This window comes from Falco cherrug, chromosome 6, assembly GCF_023634085.1.
Source record: "Falco cherrug isolate bFalChe1 chromosome 6, bFalChe1.pri, whole genome shotgun sequence".
NCBI lineage: Eukaryota > Metazoa > Chordata > Aves > Falconiformes > Falconidae > Falco > Falco cherrug.
This window is the reverse complement of record NC_073702.1, coordinates 15,283,641-15,302,156: the sequence shown is the minus strand read 5'-3', so window position 1 is coordinate 15,302,156 and position 18,516 is coordinate 15,283,641. Positions and strand designations below refer to the sequence as shown.

Sequence of the window (18,516 nt, the reverse complement as noted above, 5' to 3'; positions counted from 1 at the left end):
GAGACAGCTATGAGTTGCCTATGTAAAACTTTGCTTCTGAAATAAAAACTGGTTCTAATGTTATATCAAAGACTACCCAGGGATTCGTTTATTAGCAGGAAAGAAATCAAGTTAGTGACTGTGAACTCATGGCTTATTTGTAAATCTATGAATCCTAGTACACAAAGTATGATAGTTCCCCAAAGACACAGTGCCCTGAACAACAATAACTTCTGTTTTACTCTTTACTTTATTATTGTCTTTGATATTTGATCTGAAAGTGATTTTTTTATTTATGAAGAAAAATGAAGTACATCTGGAGTTGTAAGAAAGTTGAATTACAGATAAACAACATAACTAACACACACACAAAAAATAAATTAGTTAAGAAATGTGGGGTTTTTTTTAATATTACACTGAGATACTCTTCATTGATTCATAACATGCAGTTATGACTGAACATCAAATTTGTTCTGTGCTGAAAAATATGCCAGGATCATAAACCCTTGGAGACTATATGAAAATGGAATTGCTAGGGTAGTGATAAGATTTTTGTAAGTTTAAAAAGCTTTTTATTAATTGTTTGTGGTTTATACTTTCTTAAAAATCATTCAGAATTCAATATATTCAGTACATGTGATAATAAGTTACATTAAATAAGTAATATTGTGAAATTTCCTTTTTCTTTGAGTTTGCTTCTATGAAAATGTTATTATATAATACTACACTGGATAATAAAAACCTATTTTTTTAAAAAGAGTATTTTCCACTAATATATCATTATATCGTTTATATAAGTAAGTCTTCATATTCACAGAGTCACAGAATGGTTGAGGTTGGAAGTGACATCTGAATGTCATCTTGTCCAATCCCCCTGCTCAAGCAGGAACACCTAGAGCTATTTTCCCAGGACCATGTCCAGATGGCTTTTGAATGTCTCTGCAGATGGAGACTCCACAACCTCCATGACCAACTTATGCCATATGAGTTAACCTCACATTAAAAGGTATTTCCTAATGTTCAGACAGCACTTCTTGTGTTTCAGTGTGTGCCCATTGCCTCTGATCCTGTCACTGGGCACCACTGAAAAGAATCCAGCTTCACATTCTTGGCACCCTCCCTTCAGGTATTTACATTCATTGATGAGATACCTCCCTGAGTATTCTCTTCTACAGGCTGACCCTAGCTCCCTCAGCCTTTCCTTATGGGAGAGATGCACCAGTCCTGTAGTTGTCTTTGTGGCCCTTTATTGCACTCTCTGCAGTAGTTCCATGTTTCTCTTGTACTGGGGAGCCCAGAACTGGACACAGTACTCCAGATGTGGCCTCAGTAACAGTGCTAAGTAGAGCAGAACCATCACTTCCTTTGACCGACTGGCAAAACACCTAATGCAGCCCAGACACTTGCTTTCTTTGTCATAAAGGCACATTGCTGACTCCCATTCAACTTAATGGCCACCAAGATCCCCAGGTTTCTCTCTGCAAAGCTGCTTTCCAGCTAGTCCGCCTCCAGCATGTACTGGTGCTTGATGTTACTCCTCCTCTGATGTAGGACTCAGCACTTCTGTTTCTAGAACTTAATAAGATTAATTTCAGCCTTTTTCTCCAGCCAGTCAAGGTCCCTGTGGATGGCAGCATGACCTTCTGATGTATCAGCCACTCCTCCCAGTTTTGTGTCATCAGCAAACTTGCTAAGGGTACACTCTGCCCCATCAGCCAGATCATGTTGTAAGATGTTAAACAGGACTGGACCCACTATTGATCCCTAGGGTACACAGCTAGTTAGTGGCCTGCAGCTTGACCTCATGCCACTGATCACTACCCTCTGGACCTGGCTGTTCATACATTTTTCAGTTTGTCTCTCTGTCTGCTCCTCTAATCCACACTTCATCAGCTTTTTCATTAAGATATTGTTGGAAACAGTTCCAAAAGCCTTGCTAATGTCAAGGTTGACAATATATACTGCTCTCCCCTCATATACCAAGCCAGTTATTTCATTGTAGAAGTTTATCAAGTTAATCAAATGTGACTAACCCTTGGTGAATCCATGTTCATTATTCCACATGATTTTCTTGTGATTCATGGTTTCCAGGATTAGCTGCTTATCACCTTCATAGAGGCTGAGGCAAGGCTGACTTGCCTGTAATTTTCTAGGTCTTTTTGCCCTTCTTGAAGACAGAAGTGACATTTGCTTTCCTCGTCTTTAGGCACTTCTCCTAACCACCATGATCAATTAAACTTTATTGACAGTGACCTTGCAATGACATCTGCTATCTCCTGCAGCATTTGTGGGTGCATCCCACCAAAGCCCATGGACTTATGTATATACAGTTTGCCTAAGTATTTTCTGACCTGAGCTTTTTTCCACCAAGGGTACACCTTCCATGCTCCAGACTTACCCTCCACTCTCCAGGTCATTGTATTTCTGAAGGACAGCCTTAAAAGTACAGACTGAGACAAAGGTGGCATTTAGTACCTGTGAATTTTCCATTTCTAGTGTTATCAAGGTCCCACCTCATTGAGCAATGGGCCCACATTTTCCCTACTCTTTCCTTTGTCATTTACCTACTTGTAGAAGTCCTTCTTGTTGTCTTTCACATACTTGTCAGATTCAACAGAATTTGGGCTCTGGCTTTCCTAACCTTATCACTGCATGCTCAGATAATGTCTCTCTATTTCTTCCCAGGTTACCTGTCCTTGCTTTCACCTCTGTATATTTCTTTTTTTGGGTTTGAATTTGGCCAGGAGCTCCTTCATCATCCATGGAGGCCTCCTGACACTTTTGCCTGACTTGTGCTCTTTGAGATGAATCACTCTTGTCCTTGGAGGAGGTGATAGGCTTTCTTGGACATCCCATCCCTCCAGGGCTTTACTCATGGGACTCTTCCAAGAAGATCTAACACCAGCAAAGTACAAAATAAGGGTTGAAGTTTCAGCAGCAAAATGGAAATATTTTAGATTTTGTACAAGTAAGCCAAGTATTTTTTTCTCTTTGCTTGTAGTCAGACATTTAGTTGTGCTATCTTAATGGAATTTAGGCCACCTCGGGGACAGTTTTCTGTTGGTTACATATTCATTAATAAATGACTATGAAGAGGAAATATCTTATATTAAATGTCTATTCAAATGATCAAGAAATTATATACTTAAATTGAGGACAACAAATCTGCAAATGTATAACACATACATAAATGTGCTTATATATGTAAATGAATATAAAAGTATTTGAAATTACAAATATTAGTGCCGAAATGTTAGTAGTAAGTATAGCTAGCCAAAATTTATAATGAAAAATTAGCACTGAAGTTATAATTACTTAATAGCTCAGGACTTTGGCAGTCACCCAGAAAAACCCAAATACATGTGTTATCTCAGTGGTTTAACTGGAAATTACGAATCTAGTACAACACGTTCCCTGAACTGGAGCAAAAGACCTCAGCAAGTTGGAAGAATAAACTGTAAATTAATGATTAGTTAGTAAAGATAACACTGTGCATACTATACTATTTAGGTTTTGTCTTTCTTTGTGGTAGTATACCACAGACTGTCAATAAAGATAGGGGTGCATTCACAGCATTAATGCTTGTGCTCATTATATAGACTAAAGGCTGATAATGCAACACTGCAGTATTGCTGAATTAAAAATTATTTTCTGCCTCCCACATATAGCCTGAATATCAGGATACTCACTCAAAACAGAAAATTAGGACAAAAAGGAATCATTTTATCAGCCGGTGTGGGATTAATCTAACTCAGTGCAGAAATCTACAGCCCACCTCATCCTAAAACAGATGTCTAAGATAGACAGATGCCATGTCTCCACTGAGTAGAGAGGGAGTCAACAACACACTCAAATATAGCTGTTTATATTCCATACATGCAGAGAGATGATACTGCTGATCTCATTCCTTCTCACGCTTAGATTTTCCTGGTCTGTACCAAAACATTTGTTCTCATCAGCCTGTGTATTACTAAATCTATGACACTTAGGACTGCATAACAGTGAAATTAAAACAATAAAATTAAAACTGTGCTCCTGAACTTGATCAATTTTTTTGCCAACAGCATCAGATCTCATGCTCAGAATTATACATTTAGTGGAGCAAAGGTTAGCTGAGGAGCAATTAAGAGACACAATCTAAGAATTTCCATGCTAATTCAGTTTAAACTCTTTTTAAGTCATACAAACGCATAAATATATACATATATATGTATATAGTTGCTATTAAATAAACATATAAACATCATTTACATGTAATTGGACAATCACAATTGTAGTACAAGTCACTTCAAAAGCAAAAACTTACCTTTGAACCCAGCAGCACAATTACATGAAAAGTGGCCAATTAAATCCATACAGGTAGCTCCATTTTTGCAAGGTGAACTTAAGCATTCATTAATTTCAACTTCACAGAAGGGTCCTTGATATCCAGGCACACAGTTACAGCTGTAATTATGCAAGTGGTCTTGACAGAAACCATATTCAGAACACTGGTTTCCAATGCAGTTGTCTATATCAAGTTCACAAAATGTGCCAGTGTAACCAAGGGGACATAGGCATCTGTTATTGAAATGAGAGGAGAAAAAACATAACAGAACCACCAGTCTCAAATATATCGGTCAATAATGACTAAAAATGTTAACAATATTTTCACTGAGTTAATCACAAATGAATTGCAATTTTTTCCAGTCATCTACCTTTTATTGATCACTAAGTAACTTTGTTTCACTAAGACTGCTCACAATAATTAAATAGAACTGCACAATATTAAAAATCTTAGCTATTTAGATGGGACAAACTAGTAGCTATATAGCTTTTAATAGCAGTCTCCCAATGACAACACTCAAATAGAAAACTGGTATGAACTAGAGTATTATGCATTTTAAGAATGCCTGTTCTGAAAATTATTAGTTCCTTGCTACAATATTATTAAGAGAAAAAACAATATTACATTCTGCTTGCTCTGAACATAAAATCAGTATAAAAAAGCTTTATTATTAGAAACAAAGGCTGCAATTTCTGTCTGTAACTGAAAAAAACAATCTAAACAATTTTATAGAAATTGAGCAGGGTATTTTTCCCCACAATGGAGGATGACATATGAATTGTATAAAACTGAAGATGACTTTTTCTTGCTTCCCTTTGTCCCATTTTATATTTTTCTCATGTGTGAATGAAAACAAAGCTATATTATCTCATAGCTTATCCACATCTCATAAAATTAGAAAATCCCTTGTATTTGGCAATATTTTCTTTGATTGATCCTCTTCTTACCATGTCCAGAGATCTCCTTACACAGGAGGAGATAATTTTACCGTAATCTTAGATGTTCTTGACCCATAAAGATACTATCTATAAGCTGGAAAGAACACGTTAAGGAAGTCTTGATTAGAGTAATTCTCCCTACTGATCTGTCTTGCAGAATGTATACTTTTTTACTTATTTTTAGCAGAAGTGAACGTTTATGTTATTGTTTGCTTCAGTAATTGCTTATTATTCCTGCATTTTTATGTTAGACTTCTGGAAATTTCCACTTAGATATCCTTATATCCCTACCACATTTCCAATAGGATAATTGTAAATTCAGTAGGGAAAAGACTCCATGTAAGAATCTGTGCACAGAAAGGAACCTATAAAAGCCAGCATGATGGTAGCTATTTTGAATGTCATTTCACAAAAGTTTTTTTGCAATATAAATTTTGGACTAAGGAAGTTATAACCATATCCACCAATGGTATACTTTATTCTCTTGTTCAGATAGGCTCTAATTTTACTTGCAGTTCTTGGCAAGAGAGAATTGGAAAGATGAAAGAACTTTGTCTATGTACAAACTAGAGATTAAGATGGGCAGAATACTATAAGAACTCCTATTGTAATACTAATTAAATAAATCTGAGGAAAAAGGAAGAGGAAAAAAGGGATATGTATAAAATGAATAGCTCCTAGTGTTCAATCCAATTAAATCTTTTGAATTTTTTTTTTCCTCACAAGGTAATCTGTGGACATTTGTGCAGTTCTGTGAGTTCAATAGTAGCTTCAGAGCACACAGAAAATTAGGTGGGTTTTCCTTTTCATGTTGTGACTAGAAGCCTAGAGTAAAGCAAGTATCTTTTAAAAGGAGCTATGGTTGGTTGTTAATGTCGAACTCCACAGTGGACTGAGTTTAAAGATGGTTTAATGATTTTCTTCTAATGCAAAGGCTTTTGATCTATGGAAAAGCCAGGTACAATTAATTAATAAAATGGTTAATTTATTAAACAATAAAGTCACCAAATGTTTGAGCCAGAATTATTATTTTTTTATGTATATAAACAAATACCAGCTGCTTTCATATCCTCTGGCTCCTTGAAGGAAGGTCCAAGCTTGCCAGTGAGACTCTTGTCAACGTTGTGTCTTCTTGATCCCTAGGAAATTATTTTAATAATACCTGAGGCCTGGCTTTGTGCTCGCTCATATCTCAAGGTGCGTCTGTATAACCATTTCAGATCAGATGATGAGAAAACTTTTATGATGAAATTCCTGGCTGTTCCAAACAGCAGTATTTTGTATAACATTGCAGAGCAGTATTGGAGCATGTAAAACTGATTTATTTCAGTTGAAACTAAATCAGTAAAGTGCTCCTTGGAGTACAGACAATGTACACCAACTGCTAATGGGCTTTTAGCCCATGGACCAAAATAGTTTGCTTGAAATAAGTGCTCCATATCTTGTATAGTGTGGTTGCGAGTTCTTCAGCACCACCATTTTTGCTTTACAGATCCATTTCTACTTCACTGCAGTACCTACTCAAGTAGGTATAGCTACTGTGTTCTCTCTTCCAACCTCAGTCACTCCTCAGCAAAGGAAAAATATTCCCCTTCTCTTGAGAGCTCCATCTGATCCTTTTTAAGGAATGAAGTTCAAACAAATAATCTCATACAGTTGCTTAACAGCTAAATGTAAATGATGATTTACATAAAATTTAATTATGCATAAACATGCAAAACATGTGCATTCTTACTTACCTTTAACTACACAGTTTCTGAATCCAACAGTAAAAATTCAGTATGGAAACAATAAACACTTAGCCATGTATTTTTTTTCTGGTGCAGTTAATCACTTTATTTCCTTGGTTAACTATTATGTAGTAAAAAATATTTTTTTTACTCTAATGATTAGCGTGTGCATTGCGAAAATGCAACTGTTCAATCATTCTTTAAAAATGTTCTTATCATTGATACTGAATAGAATATTTAACTTACAGTTCTTAACAAGAATGAGAGGAAAAAGAGAAGAAATTTTCTATAATTTCCCTATTATTATGAGTTGTGTAGCTTATCTTCAGAGACCACAGAACTACACAGAAACAGATTTAATGGAGAATCTTCTAAATTCAGTTTCATACTTCCATATTACAAGCAATGATGTTATGAGCATTGTATTTTTCAGTGCTTCAGTGTCTGAAGAAATCTCAAACAAGTAAGGATGGAAAGTCCTTTGTTTTTCATGGTGGAATTATAACTGGATGACTTTCATTTTAATATGGCTCATCTTCTACAGTGGATAAATTAAGCACTCATTTTTTTTTTAGATTCTTCATTTCATATTATTGCCCAGGAAAAATAAAACAAAATCATGACGTTTTCCTTTGTCACTTCAGCATGAAAAGTTTGTTTGGTTTAGTTGTTAAGCATAGGTTACTGCTTTCTTGGATATACAGAAGCTGTTGTGTCTTTTTTTCTTCAGTGTAAACATGATTAGAAAATAACTTCAAAACTGGATCTGCATGTCATGTGAAACAAAGTGGCTGACTTATGCAGCTATTCAAGTCCAAATCTGTGGCAGTGGCCTAGAACAATGTAAAACTACAAACTAATGGTGCAGGAGGAGGTTTTGTTCTATTAGTGTTTGCCAAATGCATATATTAATGCAAACAGAAGCATTCTAGTCCTCTTAATAACAAGCTATTTTCTTATGGTGTGCTGAGCATTAAAACATCTAAGAATCATTCATTTATTGTTTAGAATCCAGACTGAGGTTTAGAGGTGATAGAACGACCTAAAAGTTCAATAAATTCCTTTTAAACATAATTTATAATAATTTACATCAAATTGTAACTGCATGTTTACAAATAACGTTGGTATTTAACATTGTATATGGAAAATGTACAAAGGGAGGCTATAATATATTTAAATTAATAAGTTAGTAATAGTCTATATTTAAAATCTGTACTTTATAGTGTGTCTCAATAAAAAAGGCCATATTTATGCAGTATAAGTCTAAACTTGTCAGGTCCTTACATTTAGTGTATTTTTTCTTTGTTTAACAGCATTAACATACAATACTTACCATTTACATTAATGTATTATATATTCAACAGTATTATATACGTAGCACATATTTTATACAAAAGTATGAATTGCACTGTGCATATTTCTTAAATTTCATGCATAGTATTGTAAGTGTAGTTCTGTGGGCTTTGCATAACATCATCTGATTGCATTTATTTTTAGCTTTAACATTTTTATAAGATTCTAAATGATACAAGATGTTTAATAGATGTTATCATTTCATTTCTAAGTCAATCTAGGAAATGGCTTTTGCACACAGTTTTGTTAAACACTGTGCTGGTATAATGCTGACATAGCTGAACTTCAAATATCTTTTCCTGTCTGTCTTGGAAATAATATCAAGACCAATGATCTCTAAGTAATTAAGTCTTTTAAACTTGTCGTGTGAAAAACATCATCACCACATTAGATTATAATGAATATGACCTTGCATTAATACTTCAGCAGCACTAAAATACTGAACATGATATCAAAAGCTTTGAATCATAGATTGATTTGCAGTTTTCATTTGTTGCAAAGCTGAAATGCTTCTCTAAAATAAATTCAAAAAGAATTTGTATACAGATATATATGAAATCAGAATTTCTGTTTGTGATCTCTAGCTCAGGAAACATGTTTTTTGCCCTTATCAGAGAAGCCCTGGCTGTGTCCTGGCACATTAGTTTGGGGGCTCAGCCTTGCAGGGGCATGAGCTGGATTTCAATAGTATAACCACTGCTGTGGGACCCAGTGACTGCTTCCTCTCCTGCCCCAGCTTCAGCTTTGGGGATGGCCCCTCTGGGAAGGTGGGGACACCTCCCAGAAAAGACCAGGAAATACTAGTGACATCCCACAACTACTTAAAGAAGACTAAAATGTCAATCTTATAAACTGGGGGAACATTGAAACGATGAACATGGCACCAATAAAAACATAAGTATGAAGAAGATCTGTATTAACATTAATAGGAATAACAGTAATTCCTTATATCACATATGTCCTTTTTTGTCCATAGCGAGATTTTGAGTGTAACATCCTAGGAAGTAAAACTAATACCTAAATGCTTTTGCTACAAACATGGATTTTAGTAGTCGATACCGAACATAAGCCACAGTTATCCTATTGTGGATTGCTTTGCTCCCACACGTATGCAGACAACGTCGCTACTCTGCTGCCTAAATCCAGCTAACATTGCACAATAATTTGATATGCCTGTGAAATTAATGTTACATAGAGATGCAGATAACTCAGGCATGGAATTTGGTCTAAGAAGTAACATGTTACTCAAATGCAGATGGTTATGGCATAGCTGCAATGTGTTCCTGCCAATACACAGTAGGATGTAAGTTTTTATCACTAAAGGTCTAGAACAGCAGATGTGCAGGTAAGCAAGTTGGTACTAGTTAGTCCAGACAGGGTACCTGTCTCTGCATCACCACAAACTGCTTGCACTAAAGAGATGTAGTACCACTTGTGCCATTGAGTAAAGAACTGTGTATGATGGACGAACCTTTAAAACAACTGGAAAAAGCCAAAGACCAGACTGAAGATGTGGTTATGGTGATCTGTGCTAGGGGATGACCAGGATATTCTTGTTCTTGAGACAAAAGTCACATAGAAGCACAGAAGCTTCATGTTAGCAAAAACTTCCCAGTATGTCTCTACTTTGTTTTTTTAATAAATGTTTTTTATCATTACAGTAGTCCAAGCAGATTAACTGCATTTACTCAGAATTAATTGTTTTGTTTTCTAGTTGAAATACTAACTGCACACACATTCATAAATGGACTAAAAGGTTATTTACTTTTATTTTGGCTTTTTGTAAGCATCTGTTTTCTCTGCAGAAAAGCTGTTGTATAATTTATTACAGAGATATTCCCTAAGAAATAGCAACATATATTCAACTACCTTCTGGAGTTGTAGCAAGGCAAGGAAAAGTATTTTTCCTCCTTCTGTAGTGGAAGAAGCCTATTATTGCTACAGAAAACTATGTATATCATAGTACTAACTTTATATAGCACTGCAAGCTAGGTCCTGCAGTAAAATTGCATATATAGTATAGGATGAATAAACTTTAAAATGGAAAATTATATATATATATATATATATTATATATATATATATATATATACAAAAAAAGACCTAATCAAACAGCTTAATTTAATCAGCTGGCAGCAAATGGAAAAAGTAAAAGATGAATAAAGTAATAGAAGCTTAACTTCTGAGTATCACAAAATTTAATCTAAATTATGTTTACTTTTCATAATCTTGCTGGCATCGTGCAAAGAAATGATTCATATTCTAAAGCATTTTATTTAACAATTTGCCACTAGGTAAGGCTTTACTCCTTCCTAGACAGATTAATTCAAGATTAAATTATACACACTGAAATTTATATACTGAATATTGATAAATGAATTGGTGATTCAAGCTTTACTGTTCACCAAATCTAATTTCTTAATAGGAAGTTTTCCTGCATAAAACCACATGAAATGCTTACCTTACAGCTATATCTATAGACTAAAATACATTTTTAAAACATATTAATTTATCATGACCTTTTAAACAGCAGTAAATCCTACAACACAGCTTCTTCAAATGTTTAATCTGAGTTCTTAGCCCTTTTTGCTAGCCTTTCCTAGGGCTACAGTAAGTGTAGAACTTCTTCTGAATAGACTGGACTGAAGAAACACAAGAAAGAGGAGAGGCAATGGAAACTACATTGAGTGTTTTCACTCTGTTGCTCCCCTTTGCTGAATAGACTATAGTAATCTATTAGGACTTATTTCAATTAGTACCTTAGTTGTCTGAAATGTAACATTGTCAAGGCACGTATTTACGAGGGTGAAGAAAACAGACCAACAACCACCTCCCACCATCCCTTGGATTTCAAAACAGGAGGATGAACACCTTGAAGTGTTCTTTCACTTTAATTATTCATTAAATGCTTCTTATTGACCCATGCTAAGTCAGTTTTTCTCTGTCTTCTACAGAAAACACAATGAAGAGATACAGGTTCTTTTTCAAAGGAAAATTCAAATACCTTTTTTTATGTAGCAATACTATTTAACAAGGCAATGAATCTCTGGTTTTTCTCTCAGGTGTAGTGACCAAAGGTCAAGAGAGTCTTTTGGTGTGTGGATGTGATTTGTCTATCGCATGGTATCTGCCAGATTCATCAGCCAGATTCATCAACAGCTACACCATCAACCCGGTAGTAGGAGCAGTAATTCTTTGGAGAAGTTATCACTTTAAATACATGCTGATTAACTTATGTTATAATATCTCAAATAGCACAGACTCAGCTGGAAGCACAATAATTCATTTGAATTAATAAGAGGCTTTGCGTCAGTGCGATTGAGGCCACTTTAGTTGTAAGAGAAGGCTCACTAAACCAGAGGAGTAAAACTCCTAAGACTTACTATCCTGATTATGTTGCTTTTATTAAGTAACCTTACTGAGTGTTACACTGTATCACAGTTTTAAAGTCCCCCTTCTTCCCCATCCTGAACTCAAAGGAAATTCTCTGCATATATTAAATATAAACCTACATAACACTACTGTCTGGAACAGTAATTTCAAAGCAGGAGAAGCAACAGAATATGCCATGGTAAGGAGATAGAAAGTTATAAAAGTTACATATAGTTGAATGATTATTTTCAATCTGGAAAAAAAGACAGCTTGTGGAACGTGAGAGCTTAAAAGAGAGGGGGGCTGTTCTTGAATCTAAGCTAGATACTTTCCATGCTTTTGTGGTCTTAACATTGCTATAACAAGCCACCACTGCAACAATACACTATGACCAAAGTTTAACAATTAGTTCAGAATTTAAGATTTCTTAACTGGGAGAAAAGTCTAGAGTTTTATGCTAAGTTCCATAAATTAAGAACTAATACATAACAGTTTGGCTTACATAATAAGTGGAGAAGGTAAAGGTAAGTGATGTTTTGAATGACTAGAATAGCTTTAAATATGGATCTCAGTATGGTTGTTAATGGTATTTACATATCTAATTTTCCATATATTATGCTGACAGTTTCTCATGTCTTCCTGAAACTACTTTGCATTAAATACAGCTCTTAAAAAATGCATTATAAAAGATGTTACTAATTTTAAGATAAAAATGCAAGTTGTAAGAGGCTTTAAAAAAAGTTGGGTGACTATAGTAGTTATGTTCAGCATTTCTTCTATTCTTTTAGTTTTAATGATGCATTAGAAAGGAGAAATTACAATTGTTTCACTTGTTGACAATAAAAACTTCTTGGGAAATGCCATTATTTTTAAGGAAGGAATAGTTCAGTTCCTTTAGGAAATGCTTCACTGTCATTGAGAAACAGCAATGTTCTGTCGACAGAGCAGGTATTATGCAGTAAATACTCTGCACATTGTCTTTGCAAAATAACCAGTTGTGTTTCTGTGGGGTGAAGTTCTCTGATAACAAAATTGTCCACTAACACATTTAGGACAGGGATTTTGATGGTATGTTTTCTTGTTCCTTAAATAAATGCAGACTGATCTGTCAACTTAGTTTATCTTTCAAAGACTGAAAAAATAGGAAACCTTTTCTGTCAGTAGCCTGAGTCTGGATTACTGAGCTAAATTCAAAAGTTCTTGTTTTACCAGAGGTCTTCAGACCTACTCATTTCTTGGTAAATGCTAGTGGATTTTGAAAGGCAAACATGGCTTTGCTCTTCTGTCAGGAATCTTTTTTTCTGATATAGACAGGAAAACCACTTATTTATCAGTCAAATAAAATGTCAAGAAATGGTCCATTAATTTGATACAAGTTGATTGCAAGCTGGCAAAAAGGAAGATTGTATACTTTTGTAAGGACTCTGGCAAAATTTCCTTTTAACTCTGGTATATTGAGAATCCTACTTATCTGTATTTTTGTGCTTCTTTGGGGATTTCAGTTATTATTACAGAAGATCCTATGAACGCAGAGGTGGAGTGGAAGAAATTTTTAATGAGTTCTATTTTAATTTTGTCCACTGTTGCAACTTTTTCTAAATAGCAACACTAAAGCATATTAATTACAGTGATTCTAAGTACAGGACATAGCATAAAATTAAAGCCTTTCAAAATAAATTCACAGACATTATAGAAAGATTTTAGTTATTCTGGTTTTTGTGGAGGAAAAATAAGTAATTCAAGTCTGATAATAACAACTGAGCTCTGCTTATAGAAGATATTCTTTTCCATGTAATTTTTTGCCATAATTCTACAGCTCACTAAGGAAAACATATACTGGACAGTTTTGTCAATACCTAAAAAAAAAAAAAAAAAAACCCACATAAAAAAAAATACACAAATAACTCAGCATTTCAACTATTCACTTGAAAATTATAAATCAAGTTCTAATAAGAAAAGTCACTCCATGTAATGCTCTAGGCTCATAAAGTGTTTACTATTTACTAAAAGAGATTGTTTATCTGAGGTGTTGCATAGTTGATTTAACTTCTTGATCCATCAAAGAGGAATACTTGTGAGGTTTTCCTATGCAATACTTCAGACTACACAGTCTTACTGGATGCATGTGCTTATTGAAAGTTAGTATTCATGGCATTTTATAATCTAAGAAAAATGTTACTCCAATAGCAACTCCCTTTGTAATTCGTGTTGAAGTGAAAAATATCCTTATATGGCATAAACTTTTTTATGGAGGATTGTATGGAAAGCATCATGTTAGTACCTGTATTTATTAATTCCATCTTCACATGTGGCTCCATGTTGGCACTGGTTTACCTCACAGTCATTAATATTCTCCAGACATGTTTGTCCTGTCCATCCAAGAGCACAGACACAGTGGCATCTCTGGTTTTCTTCATCGCAGAAGCAGCTACCACCATTTGCACATATCTGAAGGTGAGAAGTGCAAATACATAAAGAGGCTTTTCTCTATATGTTGAGGGGTTTCCCCAGAGTTTAACCAAATAAGCTGTTGATAATAAATATGGTTATTTAATGTTTTTATGTTGTAGTATTACAAAAAGATCTCCAAGAACCTAAGATACTGAATGTGATTAAAACAATATATCAATTCATTGTTTAGTTGAAAGAGGCATTTATGATTTAACAGTGCCATTTTAATAACTGACCTTAAAATGTGCTTGTTTTTGGATGGATGATAGTGAACCAGTCTGTTATTGTTCCATTGAAAGAGTAGAATAACTGTTCTATGTATTGTTTAATTGAATTTGTGACTATTGGGGAAAAAAAGACTGAATATGACTTTAATTTTAGTCATAATTTTGATTCACAAACTAACCTTGAATCTTTTATATATATATATGTGTGTGTCTAGGTTCTGGGAAGAACAGAAGATTCGTTCTTTTCAACCTGTATATATTGAAAAATTAATATACCTAAATGGGAACACCATTCTTTTTTCTTCTAGCTTTTATTTGTTAATATTACTTAATAAAAGTTCTTCCTGTATTCTTCAAAAATTACAGAAAGTTCTAGATCAGAAGGAATGTTCCTTTCTTTATTTTACTTTTAGGGTCCCATTTAAATTCCAGGAAAAATTTTGCTAGTGTAGAAATGGATAACTACATTTTCATTTCAAAGTAATTAAGAATCCTCCTTCTAATCAATTGGTTTTTAAAGCAAATGGTGTCTAGAATATGAGCTAATGCACTACTATTTCATTTTGATGAGTCTGAATCTCTTTATAATGTCACTAAGATTTGTAATAATAACAGTTCTTGGCAGAAATCCTCTCATATTCATTTGTCTTTGATTAAGTTTTAAATTGAGCTTAAAACTAAGATACTTTTTGCTATGCTATCAGTACTGAATTTTAGACAACTTGGAAACCTTTTCTAATGAGAAAACTTAAACAAAAACACTGCTCACCATAAGTGCAAAGAAAACTCATGTGTGTGTAGTTTTGGGAATATTCTCTTATATGATTTCCATATGTCTCTTACCTTTTAATTTAAACACTTCTGCAGGATTTGTCCTGAGATTCACTATATTCTCAAAGCTCAAATAGGTCAAATAAGCTTACACTCAAGAAAACCACTTAGAATAATCTTAGACATTAAGACAAAAATTACATTTCAAGATTGTCACAATATTATATACATTATATTCGTATGTTGTTTTGCTACTTTATACGTGTTACCCTTTAAGATGTTAATGCAATCTAAAGCAGCTTTAAATTAAAATTAAAGCTATGGAAATTATTTTTACTATGAAATCTAGTTAGTAGTTTTCTCTATCAGATATATTTTTCCTCTTTACTGCAAAATTAATTCCATGTTGGTTTAAATATTTAAAAGTTTGAGTTAGAATGTTTAAGAAATTTGTAAGAAATTAATGCTAAATAAATTTAGTATTCTATTACTGAAGTCAAACTACATACCTCTTTATTGTGGTTTTCTAAACTTCAAACCTGCATTGTCGTTTTCTAAAGTTACAACAAAGATTTGTTTGTTATTTTTTCTTATATAAGAGATACTTTTAAATTAATATAAATAAACAAATGGACTTTTGGAAAGAGCATCCCTCTCCTATCAATCAGCTTTTCCCTTTCCCCAAAGTAAATTTTCTTCCTAGTTACGATTAAACACAATTCTTATGATTTAACAGATCATAAACAAGGGCTCTTCTGGTCGGTCTTATCATCACAGTTCTGTCTATAGCAACTGCTTTAAAATAAATCTGCTTTATTGTGCCACCTTGATAAGTATGTAAGAATAATTTCCTTTCAGTATCAACCAGGAAATGTTATTACAGCAAAGAAAGATAATTAATCCCTAGATTAATATGTTTTATCTTTTCCATTCTTCACTCTGCAGTAATTGAGGGAAGTAAACCTGTCTCTTTTCTATGTATCACCTGTTGTCCATTGCTAGAGATAGGACACTGAGCTAGAAGCATCTCACTTAGTGCAATCATTATTTCCTAACACTTCTTCGATGTTATCTTTCCTGGAATTCTCTGTAGTTTGAATGAAATAGTTATTTTTATATTCACACACACACACAAATATTCTCTCTCTCTCTCTTTCTCTCTCTCTCTCTCTCCACCACCCCCAACCCCCCACCCCCTGGCATATCTTTTTACTACAGACTTCAGGCTTTATTACTGCAAAATCAATTGTGCCTGGATATCAAAAATTCTCCCAAAGTGTAACTTCAGTTAATCTGCCCTATGTCCTTTCATGGACTTCTGGTACATTAAATAAGTAGAATAAAAAACAATTATTAAACAAAAAAAACCCCTATCTCCTCAAAACAAAGCTGTTGGCATTTCAAGCAATATTTGCTAAAAGTTCCAGAAAAAATTATGGAAGTTAAAGATTAAAAAGAATAATTAATATGAAACAGTCTGCATAATTTAACTGCTTGTAGAATTAAGTTTTACCTACATTGTAGATGCTATTGAACTATTCCTTGTGCAGCAAATGCTTAAAATCCTTAGACTGCATATAAGAACCTGATGTCTTTCTTGGTCTCCAGAATATGAGATAGTTCTTATAATTTATGCAGACTCAGTTTTTGGGTTTTTTTTGCAGTATATTTCCTTTTATTTAATTTTGCTACTTTGACTCCTGACAATTAAGCATTATTTTTCCATTCCATAAGTGTAACAAGTATTGTTAAAGCAGTTTCTAAGAAATAAACTTTGTAGAGAACTATATGGAAAATATCTTTCTACAGATGGCTATATTGCTCAGCATCCAAAACACCACTTGCAGTGTCTACTAGCAGTACTAATTGAAAAGTCATTCAATTTCTTATTTTGGAGATTAACTTCACAAAACAATTATGAAGTTCACAGATATTTGTATTTTGCAAATGTAATTTACATTCTACTTTGCCAGACCTTTTCCCAAGGTGGTGTCAGATTCAGTTTTTTCCATGTGTAATATATTCCTCCATTCAGAAAGAAAATGCTGAATGGAACGGGGTCAGACTCATGCAGAATACTACTTACTATTTCTCTTGGACATTTGTCCAGGAAACTACTGCCAGTTGAGTGTAATTATCTTATCTGCTTTACATCAAGCTGGAGCAGGTCTACTGTTTCACTAGCTTTCTTATGAGATTACTGCGTAAGAAGCTGGTTTATTTCAGCTTTTGTAAAAGCTTTTTACTTTTGCCACTTCTTGTTACAGAAAGAAAATAAATTGATTTGAAATTAATTATAATTAGTTTCCTTCAGATAAATAAAAAAGTTATTTCTGAATTTCTGAATGTATATAATTATATAAAATATAATATAATGTCTCCCTTTCTTACTTTTCCTGTCTTCACTATCCTGCACAGGTCCTCAGAGATAAATACCCAGTGACCAGCCACCTCCAAATTTTTTGTGAAGTTCCCCAGAACAATCTTCTATTAAAGCATTAAGTATTTTCTTTCTTGTCTGAATATTAAAAAGTTTAAACCATGAACGCATAACTTCAAAACACCACCAAGATATGAGGCCCACAAGCCTCTTCTTATGTGTAAACTCATTAAACAGATAGACAAAAATACACACACACAAACTGTTTTCATGAAGGCATTTTAAAATCTGTTTAAATCAAATGATCAATGCAGTATTTGGAATATGTCAGAACTGCAAAGTCAGCCTCTAATCTGAAAGTCAAGCATCACATCATGTCAAATGCATCACAAGCAACAGAGATTTGCTCACGAGAGAGCTATTTGCCCATAAAACTGTAAAGTTAACCGGGAAAGCCATACTGAATTTTTTCTAGCTTTTAAGATCTTTTAAGTGTTTTTTCAAACTCCTAATACATCAAGCTCAAAGAAAACAATATGAGTGTCCATACTTTATTTATATCAGTCTTACATGATTTATCTAATTGCCTTACTTTTACTGTATAAACTTGCACAGTGTGTAAAGGATGAGGACAAGCATAAAAGTGGCAGCTGCTTTAAACACTAAGTGTGCATTAGGCACATGGATACTTTAATTCAAAAGGTTGGAATTATGACCCTCACTGCAAATGTAACAGGGTAGCTTGGGATCATTTGGCTCATAGAAAGAGGAAATAACTTCCAAGTAAATTATGCAAGTAGAGCTCAATAATCCTGTTGGACACAACTTCAGTACCATAAAGGTGTAGATAGACACTGATAAGACTTTTGAGAGATGGTTCTGTTCCTAAGTTGTATGGAAATTATTTTTAACAAACCAAACTGATGTCCACTAAGTATGTCTGTTTATATTTTAAAACTGAAAATAGAATTAAAAAAATTTTGAAAAG

The 18,516-nt window shown here is 33.9% G+C and overlaps 1 protein-coding gene across 1 annotated transcript in view; it reads right to left on the bottom strand.

Annotated features, from left to right (window-relative positions):
• The window catches only part of EYS (eyes shut homolog), an 873,960-nt gene that overhangs the window by 748,996 nt on the left and 106,448 nt on the right, over positions 1-18,516 (bottom strand). The window contains exons 9-10 of the mRNA XM_027809136.2: positions 13,981-14,147; positions 4,286-4,539 (exon numbers count right to left, since the gene is read on the bottom strand). Coding sequence (XP_027664937.2) covers positions 4,286-4,539; positions 13,981-14,147 — 421 coding nt within the window. The remainder of the gene's footprint in view (positions 1-4,285; positions 4,540-13,980; positions 14,148-18,516) is intronic.